Source organism: Xiphias gladius, chromosome 21, assembly GCF_016859285.1.
Source record: "Xiphias gladius isolate SHS-SW01 ecotype Sanya breed wild chromosome 21, ASM1685928v1, whole genome shotgun sequence".
In the NCBI taxonomy this organism is placed as follows: domain Eukaryota; kingdom Metazoa; phylum Chordata; class Actinopteri; order Istiophoriformes; family Xiphiidae; genus Xiphias; species Xiphias gladius.
Window position 1 is genome coordinate 14,539,214 of NC_053420.1, and position 17,951 is coordinate 14,557,164.

Genomic DNA, 17,951 nt, shown 5'->3' on the forward strand with positions numbered 1-17,951 from the left:
TAAATTTACATTCATTTTTCTTTCTCTAGGCCCCATGAGCCAGGTAAATTGAGATAAGTTTGCCTACTGTACCGTATGTTCGAATTGAAGGAGAAAAGAAGGGATGGCTGTGAGTCAGCAGAAATGCTTAGCGTGCGTCAGCCAGCCTACGTAACTCCACCAGTATCTGATATTATCATTAATGTCATGATGGGAAGTATGGTGCAGTAAATTAATGTGCGAGAATAGCCATCAATTAAGGTTATTTTTCTCTGCTTAAGGGATTTATAACAAATCAAAACTCGACTGTCTCCTGCTTCTCTGCCACAGAACTGTTTGGAGAGGTGGATGAGAGGGAGTCGCTTGCACAATATGTCTCAAAAATGAGTAGCTCTGGGGAATAAAAGCAGATTTCTTTTTCTGCCATTACCTGAGGAACAAGCCCAGATATTTGTTCTGACTGAATGATCCGTGACGTCTATGTACATAAGCAGAGGCACCGCTGCTGTAGCGCTTCGTTCCCGCCATGAGGTGGGTTTTTCCTCCCCCGCCGAGGTCTATGCCCCGCAGTGTGTCCTTTCTACCAAAGCAGCCCCGTCTTCCCTGTCAGTGAGGAGACAGAAATGCTGTGCAGCAGCCCTGCTGACGGCTGTGTGGCTCTCTGTAGCAGGGCACCTGCGTGTCCCCTGCTGACTGACTGAGCCAAGGACAACACAGCCACAAGACTGCTTGTTTCTCCCCATGCTCAGCAAGTGGGCTGAGAGATATAAGACTCACCCAGGAGCAACCAAAGGGACCAAGCATCCTGAACCAGGGCTTTGAGTGGGAGACAACTGGAAAAAAAAAAGCCTTGAGCACCTTTTCCCCTATTGTGTTTTTGCAAAGGAGTGTGTTGCCTGCTTGTGGTATTGAGGACAGAGACAAACCTGGAACAAATTATGTAAAAAGCTAAAAATCTTTATTGTGTGTTCTCTATTGCATGGGCGAACCTGAAAATGTATTTTGTTGAGGTGCAAATGTGTCACGCACACTGTGCCCTCCAGTTGAAATTAGGAATATTCGAGAACAAAGAGCAGTGCAGGAAAAGGTAATAAGACAGGTACAGGTGCACACACGGTGATACACACATGTGCATACAGCCACAAAAACGCACACAAAGACATACACAAAGAGCTGATGGAGCGAGAGATACTCTCCTGGGGGGGGGGGACTTCATGCTGAATTAGGTTTACTCTGAGGTTTCAGTGCATCTTTCCTCCTTTTTTACTGTTAAAATTAGCAGTATCTAACATATGTTCAGAGGAGAGGTTGCTCCTCTAAAATATCCCTTATTATTAAGCTAATGATTATTCAGAGGCTTCCAGTTAGGCGAAACAAGGAGACATTGCCTGCCCCTCAGTAAAGTTACTTTTCAAACACCTTAAGCCCCCCTCATCTTAATAGCTGAAGACAGCAGGGAACAATAGCTAGGTAGCTCCGACATGAGGTTATTAATTCTCCTTGCATTCATTTAAATGTTCATCCACTGGACCAGATGCGCTAATAAGTAGAACAAATGTAGTTGGAGAGCAGCCCCAAGGTGATTGCTGCATGTTTACACTCCAGTTAATACAATTCGCCCCTCCACAGTCATGCCTCTAATTACCAAAATAAAGCCTTGATATCTGCTCATAATCCCAAATTTTGGGGAGGACGCAGCGCATGGAGAGTGGACATGAGGAGGAAGAGGAGGTGGCCTGATGCGCGTCCCCGTCTGTCGCACAGGAATAGGCCGTTTGAATGGAGGAAGGACCGCTTGTGCCAACAGCTGAGTCAAGTGCCACAGATAGACTGAATACATTAAGGAAGTCGGGCTGTTTTAACCTTCAGAATAAAATGATTCAAGTAACCAAAAAGGGGAAAAAAATGGAATTTGAGAAAAGCTGAAACTGATGCCTGAATGTTGTGCCAAGCCGTTGTGCCAAAGCAGACCTATTTTCCAACAGCAGCCATTTATTTAAAAGTTGCTCTCGTGCTACATGTTCTAAGATAAGGACACTACCTCCGCTCACTTAAAGCTGCTGCCATGTTGCAGCACCGTGCTCCCGTGAAGGCATTTCACGGAGAATTCAACACTTGGGCCTATATTTGATATTTTTAAAAACCACAGTAATGCCTGCACTCTCCTGTCACTTCAGTGGTATACATTGCCCTAAAAAAAAGGCAGGTTTTATTTTGAAAGTCGCAATGGGAACACCCGACTCGTGTCGTGGTGAGCTTGACTCTGTGTGGTTGTTACATTGGAGAGAGTGGGAGAGAAAAGGAGCAAATGTGCGCGGCGGCGGAGAGGGAGGGAGGACAGCGAGTGCGCAAATAGGCAGGCGGGCACATCAGCAGCAGCGGCAGAGCACCTTCCCGATCCTGATCTCTCGTGTCTCCAGCTGCCAGTCCTCTGTGTGCGCCTCTGATTGAGATTTCACAGCCGGCTGAAGTGTCCAGAAGCCTCCGCCAACCATCACCTCCCACAGTCACACTTTCTCTGGAGCTCGGTTATTCTTAGCTCGGCTGCGAGGGACTGTCCTTCCGGTCCTTCTCTTATTTATCCCAGTTTCTTGAATATTTAATGGAAAATGGCGATCTGCGCGCCGTCGTACGGTATTTTCTGCCTCTTCACAGTTCAAACTGTACTTATCGTGTGCGTCTCCACGCCGACGGACGGGACCCACCTCTTCCCCCAGCACTACACGTAAGTACCCTGCACCGTTTGGGGACTAAACCGCGGTGCCGAGCGCCGAACTAGGACAGGTGGCCCCCGACAAGCCTGCACACGCGGCGGCGCTTACCTTGGCGCGAGAGGAGCCGCTCGTCCCTGATGTTCAAACACAGACGCAGCTTCCGTCTCTGGTCCTGCGCTAGGCATCTCGCATCTCACAGAGCCCATGTTGTTGTTTCTGTGGTCGCGGGCAGTGGCATTTGATGCCCAAAGCCTTATGCAGTTTGTCAGAGGCTACAGGAAGCCTGCACAGGTGCCACAGGCGAATGACCCCAGCAAGCCGTCATTTAATAGAACATCCACAGGGATACAAATAAAATAATGATAGTCGGTGTGTTGTTTTGTTGTCAATGCATAGGAGGGGGTGGGGGTGGGGGGTTATCCCATTTACGCATGATGGATAGGCTGAGCTATAACGAGGCTAGTCTACAAAACTCCTCCAGTGGATAGTGCACACGCACCGTGAAAATAATCTCGTCTGTCCCACAGCAGGAAACACTGGTGTTTTTTAACCGGATACTTTTGATTCACAGAATAAGCCAATTAGTTGACGCCGCAGGAGCGTCAGGTCTTAAAACCGCCAGTTAAAGTCCCCGCGTCTCAGCTCGTGTCTCACCCAAACTACGAAACTACTTCTTTAGACTCTTTTCGGGAACTCGTGCAGCAGCTTGACTTCAAGAGGAGATTCCTGGTCATTTAGGCGGTAAACAAAAACTCTTAAATTTAGACGCACTTCAGGCCGGTGGCCATCACAGTGTTGCTTCATCCAAGTGGCCACAGGCACAGAAGGAGGCTGAGCATCCAGCTGTGTGCAGACCAAGAAAACTACTGTTGGACTTTTTCAGCGTGCACCTGCTGGGAAATTGTTTTGGAATATGATTTGAATTTAAAGCGTCGTTTCTTCTCTTCTGTGAACAATTTTTATCTTGAATGACACACAGGGGCAACTGAAACACAATGTCTGCTGCAAGAAAAATGAAATGAAATGAAATCAAATTTTTATTATTGTGAATGTTGCTCCATTTAAAATTGTAGTTAAGATTTTATAGTTCCGTTTTTTTTTTTAAAAAGGAGAAGAAAAATAAAAAGGTGAAACCAGAGTGCAGCAGTTCCTCACTCAAGTCTGTGAAGTCTGGCTCCAGATCTTACGATGCCCTGTGCCTATGATGATCATGTCGCGATGATCCGGTGTGAGCATGGAGTGTGGCCTGTAGTGATGATTGGTCAGTCAGGTTCACCAGACGTGACAGAATCTCAATGATTCCTCCCTGGCGCATCCACCGGAAAACCTGTCTGAAATCTTCAGAGCTTTGTTATTCCGTGTGGCCGAGGTGACTTTCAAAGGAAAACCAGTTACCCTTTACATTAATGCTCCGTGACCTAAAAAAAACAATTAGCTGCATCTGCGATTTGGTTGAGACCAATAAAGAGAAGGGATGTACATCATTTCTCTTACATTTGAATTACTTTTCAAACAAATTCACATGGATGTTCACGTGAATGGTCAATGATTAAATACTATATTAATAATCTCATAGCAATATCCCCTCTTATTTCCTTTCAAATACACTTTGTTTTTCAAAAGTACTTAGGTTATTGTAACTCTACTGGATTACAGTTACCATTGTAGTAAGATAATGTTAATCTCGTGACCTGTGATTATCATCATTGCCAGTGTTCTTGTTTGAGCAGATAAAAATAAGATAAGGTCCAGGTCTGCCCATATATGTTGTCTGTATTCAATCCCGTCCTCCCTTGGGGTTTAAAAACTGGGTTTTGTGTCACCCACATTTCTGTGCTATTTGCTAGAATTTGACTGTTAGCTAATTGAAGTGTATTGGGAGCTGCTGTGGCTGTCCATTGGGTGTGTAGGCCTGACACACACACACACACACACACGTAGATTTGAGCTATTGTATGGGTATTGGTGGGATTGGTAGAAGATGGAATTTATTTCCTTGTTACTAAATTATGTGACGAAAACCTGTTCCAGTAACTGGAATCTAAATTGACAGATGTACAATCTTCTCTAGGAAGGTAAAATATCATCACTTACCTCGGTCTATGTCAAATTCAGAGCAATTTCTGCCAAATTCTGTTATTTCCACACATATGACAATAGTCCACCTTTTGCCCTTAAAGATGTCTCAGCGTTGCACTTGGAATGACGAGATCCATTGCAGCAGAATGAACATGATGGTGTGTGGCTGATACGCATGTCATCCATCCAAATTCCTTTCATCATATTTTCTACTTTTCCATAATGTTGGGCTCACATAAATCAGAATACACGAAAAATACCAAAAACAGGAGAGACAAATGGCAAAGTTTTAATGCTACATCAAACTACAAAGAGCCAGAGAGCATCCGTCGGCTTTCATGTAGTGTACAAAAACAGCTTCCCTGTTTTTCGAGAGAGATCACAGCATTAATAACAGAGGAGTTTTCAAAGCATACATTGGCCATTAAGGCCTCAGTAGTGCATATAATTTACCAAACCAGCGTCTCCTGATATCTCTGTAGTTGTTACTGAGTAGAAATATTTTCTTCTTTGATTCATAATCAGACCAACTTGAATCTTAAGTCGTTTTACAAGAGGGCATTGTTGCCTTTAAATGTTCACGGTCAGCTTCATGTGATCTGGACTATTTTCTATCTTTCAGTAAGTGTGTTATTGATTTTACTCGATGGATTTATTGTTATGCAACTGGCAGAAAAATAAAAACACCAGGAGTAGGAGGGACCAGGCTAATATGTGCACATCTCTGTATGTCGATTGGATGTATGGATGTAATACTTCTATCATGATATGAGACTTTATATCACGATATGTTCTGTTCTATTGATTTCACCCATCGATGGTCGACATTTTGGCATTTAGGATATTTCATTGTTGTACTTGAAATGACAAGATCCATTGCAGCAGAATGAACACAGTGACAGTGTGTGGCTTACACACTGGTCATCCAAGTTCATTTAATTTTCTTAATCATATTGGACTGGAATGGGCAACATGAACAAAATTCTTATTGCAGTAACTATCAAGTTTTATCATTTTGATAATGTTTTTGATATTTACTCAAATTTTCAAAATCTCATGGTGAAAAGTTGAACTCATGTTCATGCCATTGTGTCAAATTATTTTTTTTAAATTCTTTTTTTAAGAAATATTTAGCTCATGCTGTTGGAGTTTTGTTTTTGTTTTTTCAACTCTGTCAAGTAGCTGTCATTCTTTAGCATATGAGGAGCTAGCATCAACATCCCCATATGAGAATATGTCATAGAGATTATATGCAGAGAAGAAAAACAGTAATATTAAATCATTGCCCAGCCTTAGTTCTGGTTTAGAGAACTGAAGAAGGAATAAATTTACCTGCTTTGCCATTGAATACAAACTGTTTTTTTTTTTCTCGTTTCTGTCATCCACCCTTGGGTTAGATTCAATTTTCCATGAAACCACTAATAGTCAAACCCAAATGATCATAATCAGTATCAAATCAAAAATATTGGCAGGGTCAGTATTGTGATTTTTACAACTTAACCATTGTTACCCACGTGTGTGCAATGTGTTTATTTACATTTACTTCCAGTATAAGAAATAAAGTGGGGCCCTCTTACTGCATGTCATTCTGTCAAAGCTGTATATATGTGTGTGTGTGTGTGTGTGTGTGTGTGTGTGTGTGTGTGTGTGTGTGTGTTTGTGTGTCATGTAGACTAATGAAGTTGCGTAAGAAGTCTGCCTGGCTCGGGGACAGAGGTAGTGTCCCTCACTGTTAGTATCACTGCGTCCTGCTCGGCTCTGCTCTCACTGTGAGCTTGTTTTTATTTCATATCGAGGTGACCTTTTCATAGTCAGCGGCCTCTCCCCAGCGGTCCCGCTCTGCACAGCTCTTTGGAGGCCCTCTTGCTTTCTCTTAAACTTGTCCCTGTAAACGCAGCCAATGCGTAAACTCGCTGGGCGTGTTTGCTCTGCTGTTACTATCCTGATGAGGCCTGCTCCGGCTTGGTGATCATGGCGAGCGCTGTCACTGCTTGGCAGATTTGTGCAGTTTAATAGATCTGTCTTCCCTCTTGTCTTCTGAGCAAATCTGACATTTAAAGATGACATTTGTCTCCGTCGTCATATTAAAAGCCAAACGACTCTGTTTTGTTGTGCTGTTGATGCTAGTGATTAGTTATCTGCAGGCTGCTGAAAAGAAAAGGTTGGCACGGAGTCAGTGGTTGGCTCACAAACACATGACAGAATTTATTCATCTGATTGCTGAAAGATGAGACTTTCTTTTTTTTTTTTTTTTTTTGAGCGAGACCTTCTCATTGGCCATGCACATGGATTGTTCAGCGTGTATCCAGGTTGGCCTCTGCTGCTGCTTTAAAATGATCTAGTGAAAATGTTGATCCATTAAGTCATTTGTTGCTTGCTGGGAATTTTACAGTGGTGAGCTCCAGCTGTTTGATCTCTTAATTCCAAACTTGGCTCCGTCTAACAGAGATCAGCTCCTTCTTGGGGTGCACTTCTGTCAGACCTGAGCTGTTTTATTGCAGAGCCGCTGATCCCAGCCGAGCCAAGGCAGGCACGTTCGCTGCCAGTCCTGCCAGAGCTGACCAGATATATGCATGGTGTGAGGGGGAGAGAAGGTGCTGATGACTAGCCGAGATATTAGGAGAGAAAGAAGATAGGTGAGATCCAGACAGGGATCCGGAAAGGGGGAGAGTTTGGGAGTTTGCCAACATAGACCGAGATACACAAAGATGGGGAGAGACTCACTTTGTCTGTCACAGTCGTACAAACACACTCGCTCACATGCCTTGACAGAGAAATGGATGCTTGTGTGATGACACTTTCAGGTAATAATGTTGAGGGATGCAGATTGAAAATGTCAAATTTTATTTTCCAGAATGATTCACTGGGCCGGGCGCATTGAGAAGGAGCTGGAAAAGGTTCTGCAACACGTCACCGGAACTCAGCAGATGAGATCGGTAAGTTGACGTCACGCTTGCACGTGACACGCCGCATTTTCCTGCATTATTCATTAGTAAGATTTCACTGGGTGAGGTTGTACAACATAGACGCCCAATTCTTTTTATATATGTGTGTGTGTTTGTGTGTGTATGAGGCACTGTGTTTGTATGAACACTGCAAAAACTGCTGGTCTTTAAAAGACATTCAGCTTTATCGTTAAACTTTATTCTTGGGATAATTTCACTCTGAGATAGTTTTACTTTTAAAGTGTTAATCAGCTTTTTTCAAAAAATTTCTTGACCCAAAAATTTCTTTCCTGATACTTCTGAATTTCCGGATACTTCTCGATTTTTAAATCCAAAATCCCATGAAAAAAGTGGTTTTAAAGTGATGATATATTTTTTTAATTAGTGGAACGATTTCAACAAATTGGCAAAAGATTTCACAAATCCACAGGGAAACAAGAGCAACTCGTTGAGATGGACACATTTTGCAGAATGCGGTGTTGGTTGTTTGAGTCTGCGTCCTTTATGAGGCTGTGTTTAACACGTGTCTGTCTTGTGGTACAGCAAATGGTTGAGCCGAGTGTGATTGACACGGTTTCATCATATTTCTGCCATGTGCGCATGTTCACCGTGCTTCCAGGGTTTGTAATGCACCCTGAGATAAATGCTTCCTTATTGCTGTATGGGTGAGTGTGATTCATCCAGCCGGTGCAGTGCCTGTGGCAGCTTTAATGCTAGCAGTAACAGTGGTTAGTGTGATGGCTGTTAGTATGGTGGCGACATTGATGGATTCCAGAGAGGAGGAAATGAGATGAGAGGGATCGTGCTGGTGTAAAGGTTAACGACCATTAGTGGATATCAGGCAGACACTCGGAATGCATGATAGAGAGAGGTTGATTTTTAGCACTCATCCAGCGTAAACAAAACGCAACAGAGAATGTTTACCCATCAAAATATTTTCTTTAGTGTTCCCACTGAGCACTGTGAATTTTTTAACGGCAGTAGACTTCTAAAATAATGTTACACATGGTTTCAAGGTGAAAGCATATTGTTGCTGTCGGATAAAAATACTTAATCTCCAAAATTTCGACATATCACAAACTGTAAAAGACAGTCTTGATTTTGGTTTGGTGACAATGCATTTTTGAGATGACTAAATGGGCTTCCGCAAAGAACCATTAATGCCATCCTACAACGTACTTTATGAAATCACTAAACTTGGAGAGGCATTGTTTTCACCAGTAAGTCACAACTTGTCTCCTGTCTAATACTTTTTCAATTACTTGGAAAAAAAAGACTTTTCACTGGATATATGATACAACATATGCACAAAAGTAAGAATTGTTTTCTGTTATTACATTTTCATTTGCCTGCTGGATATTTTCTTGATTAATGGATTAATAGTTTGGTCTGTAAAATTTCAGAAAATTGAAGACAATGTCATCACACTTCCCTTAAGCACAATGTGATGCCATAAGATTTCTTGTTTTGTCAGACAAACAGTCTGAAACCTAAAGCTAGTACGTTAAGTGCCACGTACTTTCACAATTAAGCAGATGGAACTGGGATGTTTGTTGTTTTTTAGCTTGAAAAAGGTGATGATTAATTTTCTGTCAATCACCTAATCGATTAATTGAGTGATTGTTATTATCTACAGGAACGTAATGTATGTTTGGTTTAAATATATTTTGGTGTCTCTTGGCCACTTGTTATAAAACCTGGATGCAACATTGACACGCTGTTAAGTGCTCAGTGGGCTTTGTGTTCTGTGGATATCATCTAATTTACACTACAAGTTTCTTGTAGTGAGGTTTTCTCTGTAGGCCAAACCCAAAGAAGCCCGTCGCTCTCTCTAAAAATATTACGCCCGTCCCAGTGATGTCTTGTGCGAGGTGCCCATATGGTTGCATGTGTATGTGTATGTGTATTTGTATGTGTATGTGTACGTGTATGTGCGTGTGTATGTGTATGTGTATGTGTGTGTGTATGTGCTGGCCTGACGTGTGTGCGCAGGGAGGGTGTGAAAGAACATTTATCATGGCCCCAAACAGGAGTCGTCACAGGGTGTGCTAAATGGCCCAGCGTGCCTAGAAAAGCCATTTTCTAAATGGATGCCTCTCTCTATACGTGTGTCTGATAGAAATCTTCCCAGGGCTATGCTGGCTGGTAACAAGATTGCCTCCCTCTGCACCCCCTTCCTCTTCATGCGCAGTTTATTCTCACAGACAAAAAAATGTAAAGTGTGTGCAAATTATTTTTGAGTTTGTCTTACATGGAAAGAGACAAGGAAGTAAGTTGAATATAATCTGGTATGTTCAGTTTCCCTCGCTTGAGATTTTATTTTTTCTGACAAGCGAAGTAGCGGGTGAAAGAGAGAGAAAGGCCAAGACAGGGAAACACAGAAACTAGCTGAATACAATTTGAGTCAGTCAACTTAAAAAACAACACAGAGACGTACAATATTAGTCCGTGCATACTGTGAACGGGTTTCAAGCCCCCCCCCCAAAATAAATAAAACCCAAATTGTTTAAATACTTAAAGATCACATTCTAATAAAATTTGCCTAGGTTTGGTCAAGATGTTATTCTTCCCCGCGGTGAGTGTGAGTGAAAGGAAGATAGAGGCTGAGTGATGTATCGGAGGAGTTGGAAGTTTCGAATGGAAGAGTGTGGAGCGCGGATAGACAAGGAGAGTGGGCGGCTTTTAGAGCAGAGGCGGAGGAGGGTTTTTTTAGAGAGAAATAATGGAAGAATGGCTTGACAATTGAGATGGATGTTCAGGCGGTTTTGTGTGTATATTTAGAGTCAAACTACTTCAAATGGAAAAATGATAGAGAGGACCGATGAGAACTGGTAAATTTAAATGTGAGCAGACGGATGCTGTTTATAGTCCTTATCCTCCTCATTATCCTGCATGCTGCTGTGTTTTTGATGTGTTGCAGTATGTGGTGATGAGAGGCAGCAGTGGACACTGGCATTGTTTCCATAGCCCCAGGCTTATTCAGAAGAGTTTTAATAGGCACACACGAGCAGTGCGCCTGCACCCACATACTGCCATTACAGTGATTTGATGGTTTACCAGCGATACAGACAGATAATATTCTTGTGTACATACTGTATTTAGACACCAGGTGGACACACATGTTCACTGTATTTACTGTAGCTGTAAAAACTACACACATGCAGAGAGATGCTCTCACGCTAGTGGTGGCAGAAGTACTCAGATCCTTTACTTAAGTAAAACTAGCAGAACTAAGTGACGTAAATAAGTATTACCGGCAAAAATGTACTTAAAATACAAAAGTAAAAGTACTCATTATGCAACAAAAATGGCCACCGTGACTAAGATACTATTATATATAACATTATTAGATGGTTAAAGCCTATGCATAACTGTTTAAATAGCATTTTACTGTTGTAGCTGGTGAATGTTGAGCTAGATTTAGCTGCTTAACCATATAAAGATAGGTAGTTTAGTCCAGTGGCTCGCAGCTGACGGCCCCCTCCAGTGGGTCACAATATAAATCTGATGGGCTGTAGGAAGGGAGATAAATCAAAGTTTTGCTTTACACAAGTTATATTTCAGTTTTTGGAATTTTCTGTAATCTTTGCTGTTTAGTGAAATATTGGATACCTCACTGGGCCTCAAACAGTTACCTAAAAGAAACCATAAAAGACACTGAAAGGGGAAATCACTCTTGGATGGAACTGCTAGCAACTCATTGACATCTGAAATGGGACAAGGGGTCCAGCTGGATACAACTTGTTTTTTTTTTTGTAAGGGGTCAGTTAATCATGTGTTTTTTTTAAATGTAAAATCTTAATCTGTAAGTAACTAGAAAATTACACCTGTTCAAATAAATGTAGTGGAGTAAAAAGTACAATGTTTCCCTCTGAAATGTAAAGGAGTATAAAGTATCAGAAAACGGAAATACTCAAATAAAGTACCTCAAAATTGCACTTAAGCACCGTACAAGCGTAAATGTACTTGGTCACATTCCACCAGTGTCTTTTTTCCACTTGCACATAGAGTGAGGGCAATTTCCTCAGCTTCAATTTAGCAAGCCCCTTAAATGGCGATGCTGTGCAACATATGTTGAACCCTCTCTCAAATTCATTTCAGTAAGAAGAGTCTAATCAGCATGAATAATTTAGCCTGGTGCACATGACTGCTCCTGAACCCCTCGGTTCAGCCTGACACCTCGCAACTCTGCACTCTGAGGATCTGTCTGCCCCTCCTCCACACCCTGTCCTCTTGCCATTTGCTGCTCCTGATTACTGGAAACCTGAGAACGATGCACATCCAGATCAATATACCCACTCGTGAAAGGACGGTGGAAATACAGAGCACCAGTTAATAGGTGTGGGATTCACCCCGTCTTTACATGAGCTCTGTTTTGTCATTTTTTCATTCATTAAATGTTTTTTGGTCTCTTTCCGTCACTTTTGCCCTTCACTCTGTGTCTCTCTTTGTGCTGTGTGGTCAACGCTACATCAGTCGGCGTGCTGACCACATGCTGGGAGCAAGTTTATCTCAGTTCAACACAGACCTTCTCGCCTCTGGTGCTTCCAGTGCATGTGTGTATGCTCCTGACAGTGTGTGTGTGCGGCGTGTGTGCGCGGTAAGTCTTCTTTTTTTGTTGTTACCATTGCTGAAGCCTCTGGTTCAATTTGATCAACCCAGGTATGTTTTCATGACTTGAGGGAGCTGTCGTATGCAGGCTGAACACAATTCCAAATGTCTGGTCCTTCCCCAAACCTTCCCTCTGCTTCCTGGAAAAAGAAGGTTTCTCACGGCCAATACAGCTGGCCTCAACAAACAGATATCTCTATAAAGTGCATTGCTGGATTTACTCACTATCGCTGACTACAGAAATTTCAAATAATCTGTCTCTAATGCCCAGCGCTATACTAGACATCACCCCTGCTCTCACTCCACAATCCTCACTTTCTAGAGCTGATGTCAGCTTCACCTCTCTCTCTCTCTCTCTCTCTCTATGTCTCTGCTTATCCTTTAGCAGACGACGATGCGGGGGCTGATCAGTGCCATTTGTTTCCTGATTTAAAAGCTCCTTATGCTGCAGACAGTTTACAGGAAAAGTTGAAGGTCCCTCCTCCCACCATGACCAGTTACCTTTAAAGGAGAGAGGGAGAGAGAGAGAGAGAGAGAGAACACCCAGACCTCCTCTTTCACCCCCCCCCCAATCTTCTGGCCTGGACCATATACAACAGAGGCTTGTTATCTGGCTGTGTGAAACATCACAGGCCATTTCTCCAGGATAGATAGTTTACTCTCTGGCTCCGGTTTGCTCTCCTGATGGCTTGTCTTAAGTTTCCCCTCAGTCTTTGTGTAACACACATTAGTACACACCATGGTCTACTTTTACTGAGGTCTTTTATGTATGTTAAAAGTAATGAGTAATGAATTACTGCTATCTTAGCACGTCTACAACAGCAGCAAGAGTTGCACAGTCTGGTCAACCACCTTTACTTTTGTTGATAATGTGCACTGGCAGCACTTGATAGGCCACTCCTGAAGTAGAAGTGAAACTCAACAGGGTTCATTTAGAACAGATTTTAATTTTGTCTGACCTTCGAAATATAAAATTGTGATTAGGGCTGGGTATTGTGCAACATTTTTTTTTAACTTGAGCCAGGACTTTTTCACCATACAACCCTGCAGCTTTTGGCACTGGCACCTCCACTGGATAAATGGACCAGCCCCATTTATATGAACGAGGGGGCTATGTTTTCTGCGTACTGCTAAAGTAGGTCTGAACGCAGTCTAAGGGGCACACTTTGGCAGGTACCAAAAGTAAAGTACTGAGGTGTTACATAATAATCAGAGATAAATTATGCAACCTTTTACTATACAGTAGTGAACCATCCATTTACGTGCAAAAGTGGATGTAATGTCCAATTTTTAAACCTGGCTATGATCCCATTCAGACATGCGATTAGCAGTTCCCAAGAGCGAGGGGTCATCAGGGTTACACATGAGAATCATGAAAGCTTAGACACGGTCTGTTAGCGAACGACTTTTTATTCAATTTGGAACCCTTGTATAATCCCCATTTCTCTCTTTGTGTACCAATTGTAGCATTTACTTTTCATTTACCCCAAACAAAAACATAATAAAACACACATCAAAATAACTGTGGCCATTAGAGGCACATAAAACCAGTAGCTAGCTGAACGTTAAGCAGTGTGGGAGCTGGTCAGCATCATTACTCCAAGCCTCAGACTCCCTTGGGCTGACAGGAGAACAGAAGGGCACACAAACAGAGTATTTATTTTTCTGCCTTTTTATTGGTTTTCTGACACTGGGGAAACTTACAAGGATTCCTCAGCTCCCCGGATTGATGGCCTGGCACTGGTTGGCAGTGTTTATATAAATTAAAATACATATATCTGCAGAGTGCAGCCCTGCATGCAGATGTCTCTGGGTTGGTGTTATAAGGAATTACCCGAAATAGCTTTGCAATAAAAATGTGGCAGTTGAGAAAAGGTAGAACCAGATTATAAAGTGTCATTGCCCTGTCTCCAGTTTCATATTCTGTTTATTGTTTATGATTTTGAAACTGTAATCGGCCGCTGATATTTTCCCCAACATGTAGAAAGTTTTTATTGTGTTGAACTGTCATGAAACATATTTAATTTGAATGTGAACTGAAAATGAACTGCTAATCTTATAATGATGTATCTATTTTAAATCAAATCCTCCACAAATTATTTGTGTTGCTATAGTTCTGTTAACTAGGCTATATGTTGTCATAGTTCAGAAATGTTTTATCTTAAAATACTGTTAGAAGATTTTTCAGCTTGTTTATTTATTTATTTATTTATTATTTTTAACCTTCTTCAGGTTTTAACTGTTCAGTCTAAAAGTAAGACCAGGTGACTGAAATCGATCATGAAGACACAGTGCTACATGGTGCAAGCTGCATGTGTTGCGTTTTATTTCTTCTCATGTCACATTGTAAAACATCTTACTGTATATCACAGCGTGTGTGCTCTTCTTGATTCCGATGCCATGAATTACCATGTTGTGAAGACCCACAACAAGCTGTGAAGACCCACCGGGGGGGAAACAGGCTGTAAAGTGTCAGCACAGAACAAACAAAGATGGTCAGAGTGTCTGAATCTCGCTGACATTCACTGTGGTACAGTTGGGGACTGTATTTGTGTAACTAATTGTTGCTTGATGAATTCAGGGAAAACAAAAAGTAGATGCATTCATGCTACTAGTGGCTTTTTTTGGTGGAGGAAAGAAAGCCTTGCACTTGTTTAAAAGGAAGACAATATAGCATTATGTGTCAAAATAGGATTAGAGGCCTGCTAAAGCTTCAGCCCTGTCAGAGGAAGATGCTTTATTTTCCCTACGCTGCAAATCTTTTCTCCTCGTCTCCATCTTTCTACACTATTATTTTAAAAGCGTGTGTGCGCGTGCTTGTGTAATTTTCAGTGGTCTTCTGTTTGATGTTTCATAGAGCGTATGACGTGTCTTTGGTGCTATCTATGCTTGACGGCGAGGAAAAAACTGGGTACAGTTCCCTGAGTGGGTTGCAGTGGTAATCTAGAGTGGCGTGATGCCCTAGAAAATTCCAGGTGTGAAGTGCTTTCTTCATTCCACTGCAGAGGGAGTGCTTCTTCTCTATATGTGAAGTGTTTGCGTGTGAGAGAGTTTGGTTGTGCTGAAGTCTCACAGGTTTTGTCCTCCTCTTCTTCTCTTCCTCCTCCACCTGCACTAGTCTGTGATTGTGATTGATTGGTCACAGTTCTGAATAACTTTAACTGGCTTGCCTCAGCAGTGGGTGGTTCTCAAACGCCAGCATGCTGTGGAAGTCCTAGAAAAAGCATTTTAATTTTTGATCATGTAGGCAGTAAGGACTCTCCACTGCCATCTGAGAGGGGTCTTCAGAAGTGCTACCTACATCTTTTTAATTCTGCTTTGTGTCTTCTGCCTTGTTTGGTCCCTCACTCTTTCTCTCTCCTTAAAATCTGGAGGAGAAGACCCCCCTCCCTCCACAATCTATCTACCCTTTTCTTTGGCTTCGCGCTGGACTCACTCTCATCTCTACCTCTGGCCCTTTTCCTAGGGCTCTGTTGTTTGATGGGAGTTGAGCACCACCACTACAATTGCGACGTTACACACATACTCACGCATGTGCATGTATACACAGACATACGACATCTGCAAACACAAACACATACAGTATAGAGACCTTTATCTACTGACATTTATTTACTGCTTTTTCTGTCTTGAGGGAATGCTTGTAATTAATGTTAAATTTGCAAAATGTTCATACAGAACATATCTGTAAATGTTCAGTGACAACATATTTCATTTATTTTGAAAGGTTGTGACCTGGGTTAAAAAACTGAGTTGAATCACAACACAGGACATATTTACTTTATTAACATTTAACCAAAACCATGATCTTTCCCTATCCTTAACCACAGTGCTTTTGTTACCTAAACCCAACCACATGCAGCACTCAGGATGTGAACCCCTGTCTATGGTGTCACCGTCCTGGAGAAACAAGTTAGTAGAACATATAGCAAACAGAATTTCAAGGAGACAGGGTTTCGCTAAAACTGCTGCATTGCTTGCACTGAGACAATCACACCCCTGCTCCTTGACAGTCATCATCCTTTTTACAAAGGCAAACAGGGACATGTTAGCCTTCAGTTGCCATTTTCTGATCATCAAAACCTGCGGACCTGAACGACTCCCATAAATGCAGCCTAGTATAAAATATGGATGCAGCTCAAAGCAGGATGTCGTAAAACGCCTGAGACTTGCCATCACGCGTTAGCCTGATTAGAAACAAAGAGAACATCATTACCTCCTTGTATCTCTTATTTCACAGTAAAATTGAAAGATAATGAGAAACATTGTCATTCCCCAACCAATATAACAGTTCACTTTTTCATACTTATCATTTGTATACTCATCAAATTGTTGAGCAACTTCGGCCCAATCCAGCATGTTGTTAATGCTGCTGTGTTTTGTGCCATTTAATACTTTCACTTTCAAATAGGTATAAAAGTAGGCTGCCATAAAAACAAAGCACTGCTTACATAAGCCCATTATTTATATTCATGAAAACAGTGGTTGGCTTTGTGTAATTGGCCAGACTTCTAACCTAACAGCTTGAGCAGTTAAGTGAAGTCCGAGTGCATGATTTGTTTGTTGATAATTCTGGCCTGAAGACTGAGTTCCTTTTCTTGCTTTTATCTATTGCCATTTTAGATGTTGTGATCCATAGTGGCAGGTATACATAACATAACATAACATATAACATTTATAGCTATCACTAAGCATATATTTGTAAATGACACAATGGATCTTTTAATGGGATTTAAGTGACATATAATTACATTAATGATGGTATAGGTGTAATTTTGAAGGCTCTGAAACTTTGGGGAATGCAAAAATCAAACACACAAGTTTTTTGAGGAAAAAATACTAAATATTTGATTTAGGTCCCTGACTACTAAAAACAGATATGAGATCAGATATGTTATATCAGATATGTTTTGTAAGCAAGAGTTAAAATTTCATTCTGACTATTATTGCTGTGTAACTGCAGCATCTTCTTTACATAGGTATTGTGTGTAAGCCAGCCGTGCATTTTTGCGTACAGGCAGCGTAACTTCCATTGTCATGTGGATGTGGATGGTATGTGAGTGAAAGTTTGGGGATGTTCAGGAGTTAAATCCTGAAGAGTGCAGTGGATTTCTGACTCACTGGCGCAATAAAGTTGAGCTTATGCCGGTGTTGTAGTGGTATATAGTACATGATATGAGCTGAGGTTCTTCTTGTTTGCTTGGATTCAAGTGGCTACACGAGTGTTCTCTTGAGTTTTGTGGTGTGATGATTACAACACGTGTATACACGTGCACTACCGTGTATGTACAGTATGTGCTGGCGTGTGTTTGTTTGAACTCTGGACCACCAACTCATTTCACACACAGACAGACATCAAAGGCGGTTTGAATTAACCCTGCGTGTCGGGGCTGCTCCGCATGCCATCCGCAATTTCACATCTCTGCCGCTCCAGCAGCACCGAACTTACATGCCCATTCATATTGAAATGAATAGATGGAGTTTTGCCATGCGCCAAATCGCCATCCTTCACTGAGGGAAGATAAAACTTCAAAAGAGCAGAGATGCGCCGGCGTCTGTTTGCAGGTCGTGAGGCTATGTGTCGTCGCAGGTGAAGTGCAGGTGTTCTGTGTCTCTGTGAAAG

General features: G+C 42.0%; 1 protein-coding gene across 3 annotated transcripts in view; it reads left to right on the forward strand.

Moving 5' to 3' along the window:
- Nucleotides 1-2,275: 2,275 nt before the first annotated feature.
- cacna2d2a (calcium channel, voltage-dependent, alpha 2/delta subunit 2a) overlaps nt 2,276-17,951 on the forward strand; it is a 144,809-nt gene continuing 129,133 nt past the window's right edge. For all 3 annotated transcript variants that reach the window (XM_040158697.1, XM_040158698.1, XM_040158699.1), the window contains exons 1-2: nt 2,276-2,704; nt 7,627-7,708. In XM_040158697.1, the coding sequence (XP_040014631.1) occupies nt 2,589-2,704; nt 7,627-7,708 (198 nt within the window). In that variant the 5' untranslated portion in view covers nt 2,276-2,588. The remainder of the gene's footprint in view (nt 2,705-7,626; nt 7,709-17,951) is intronic.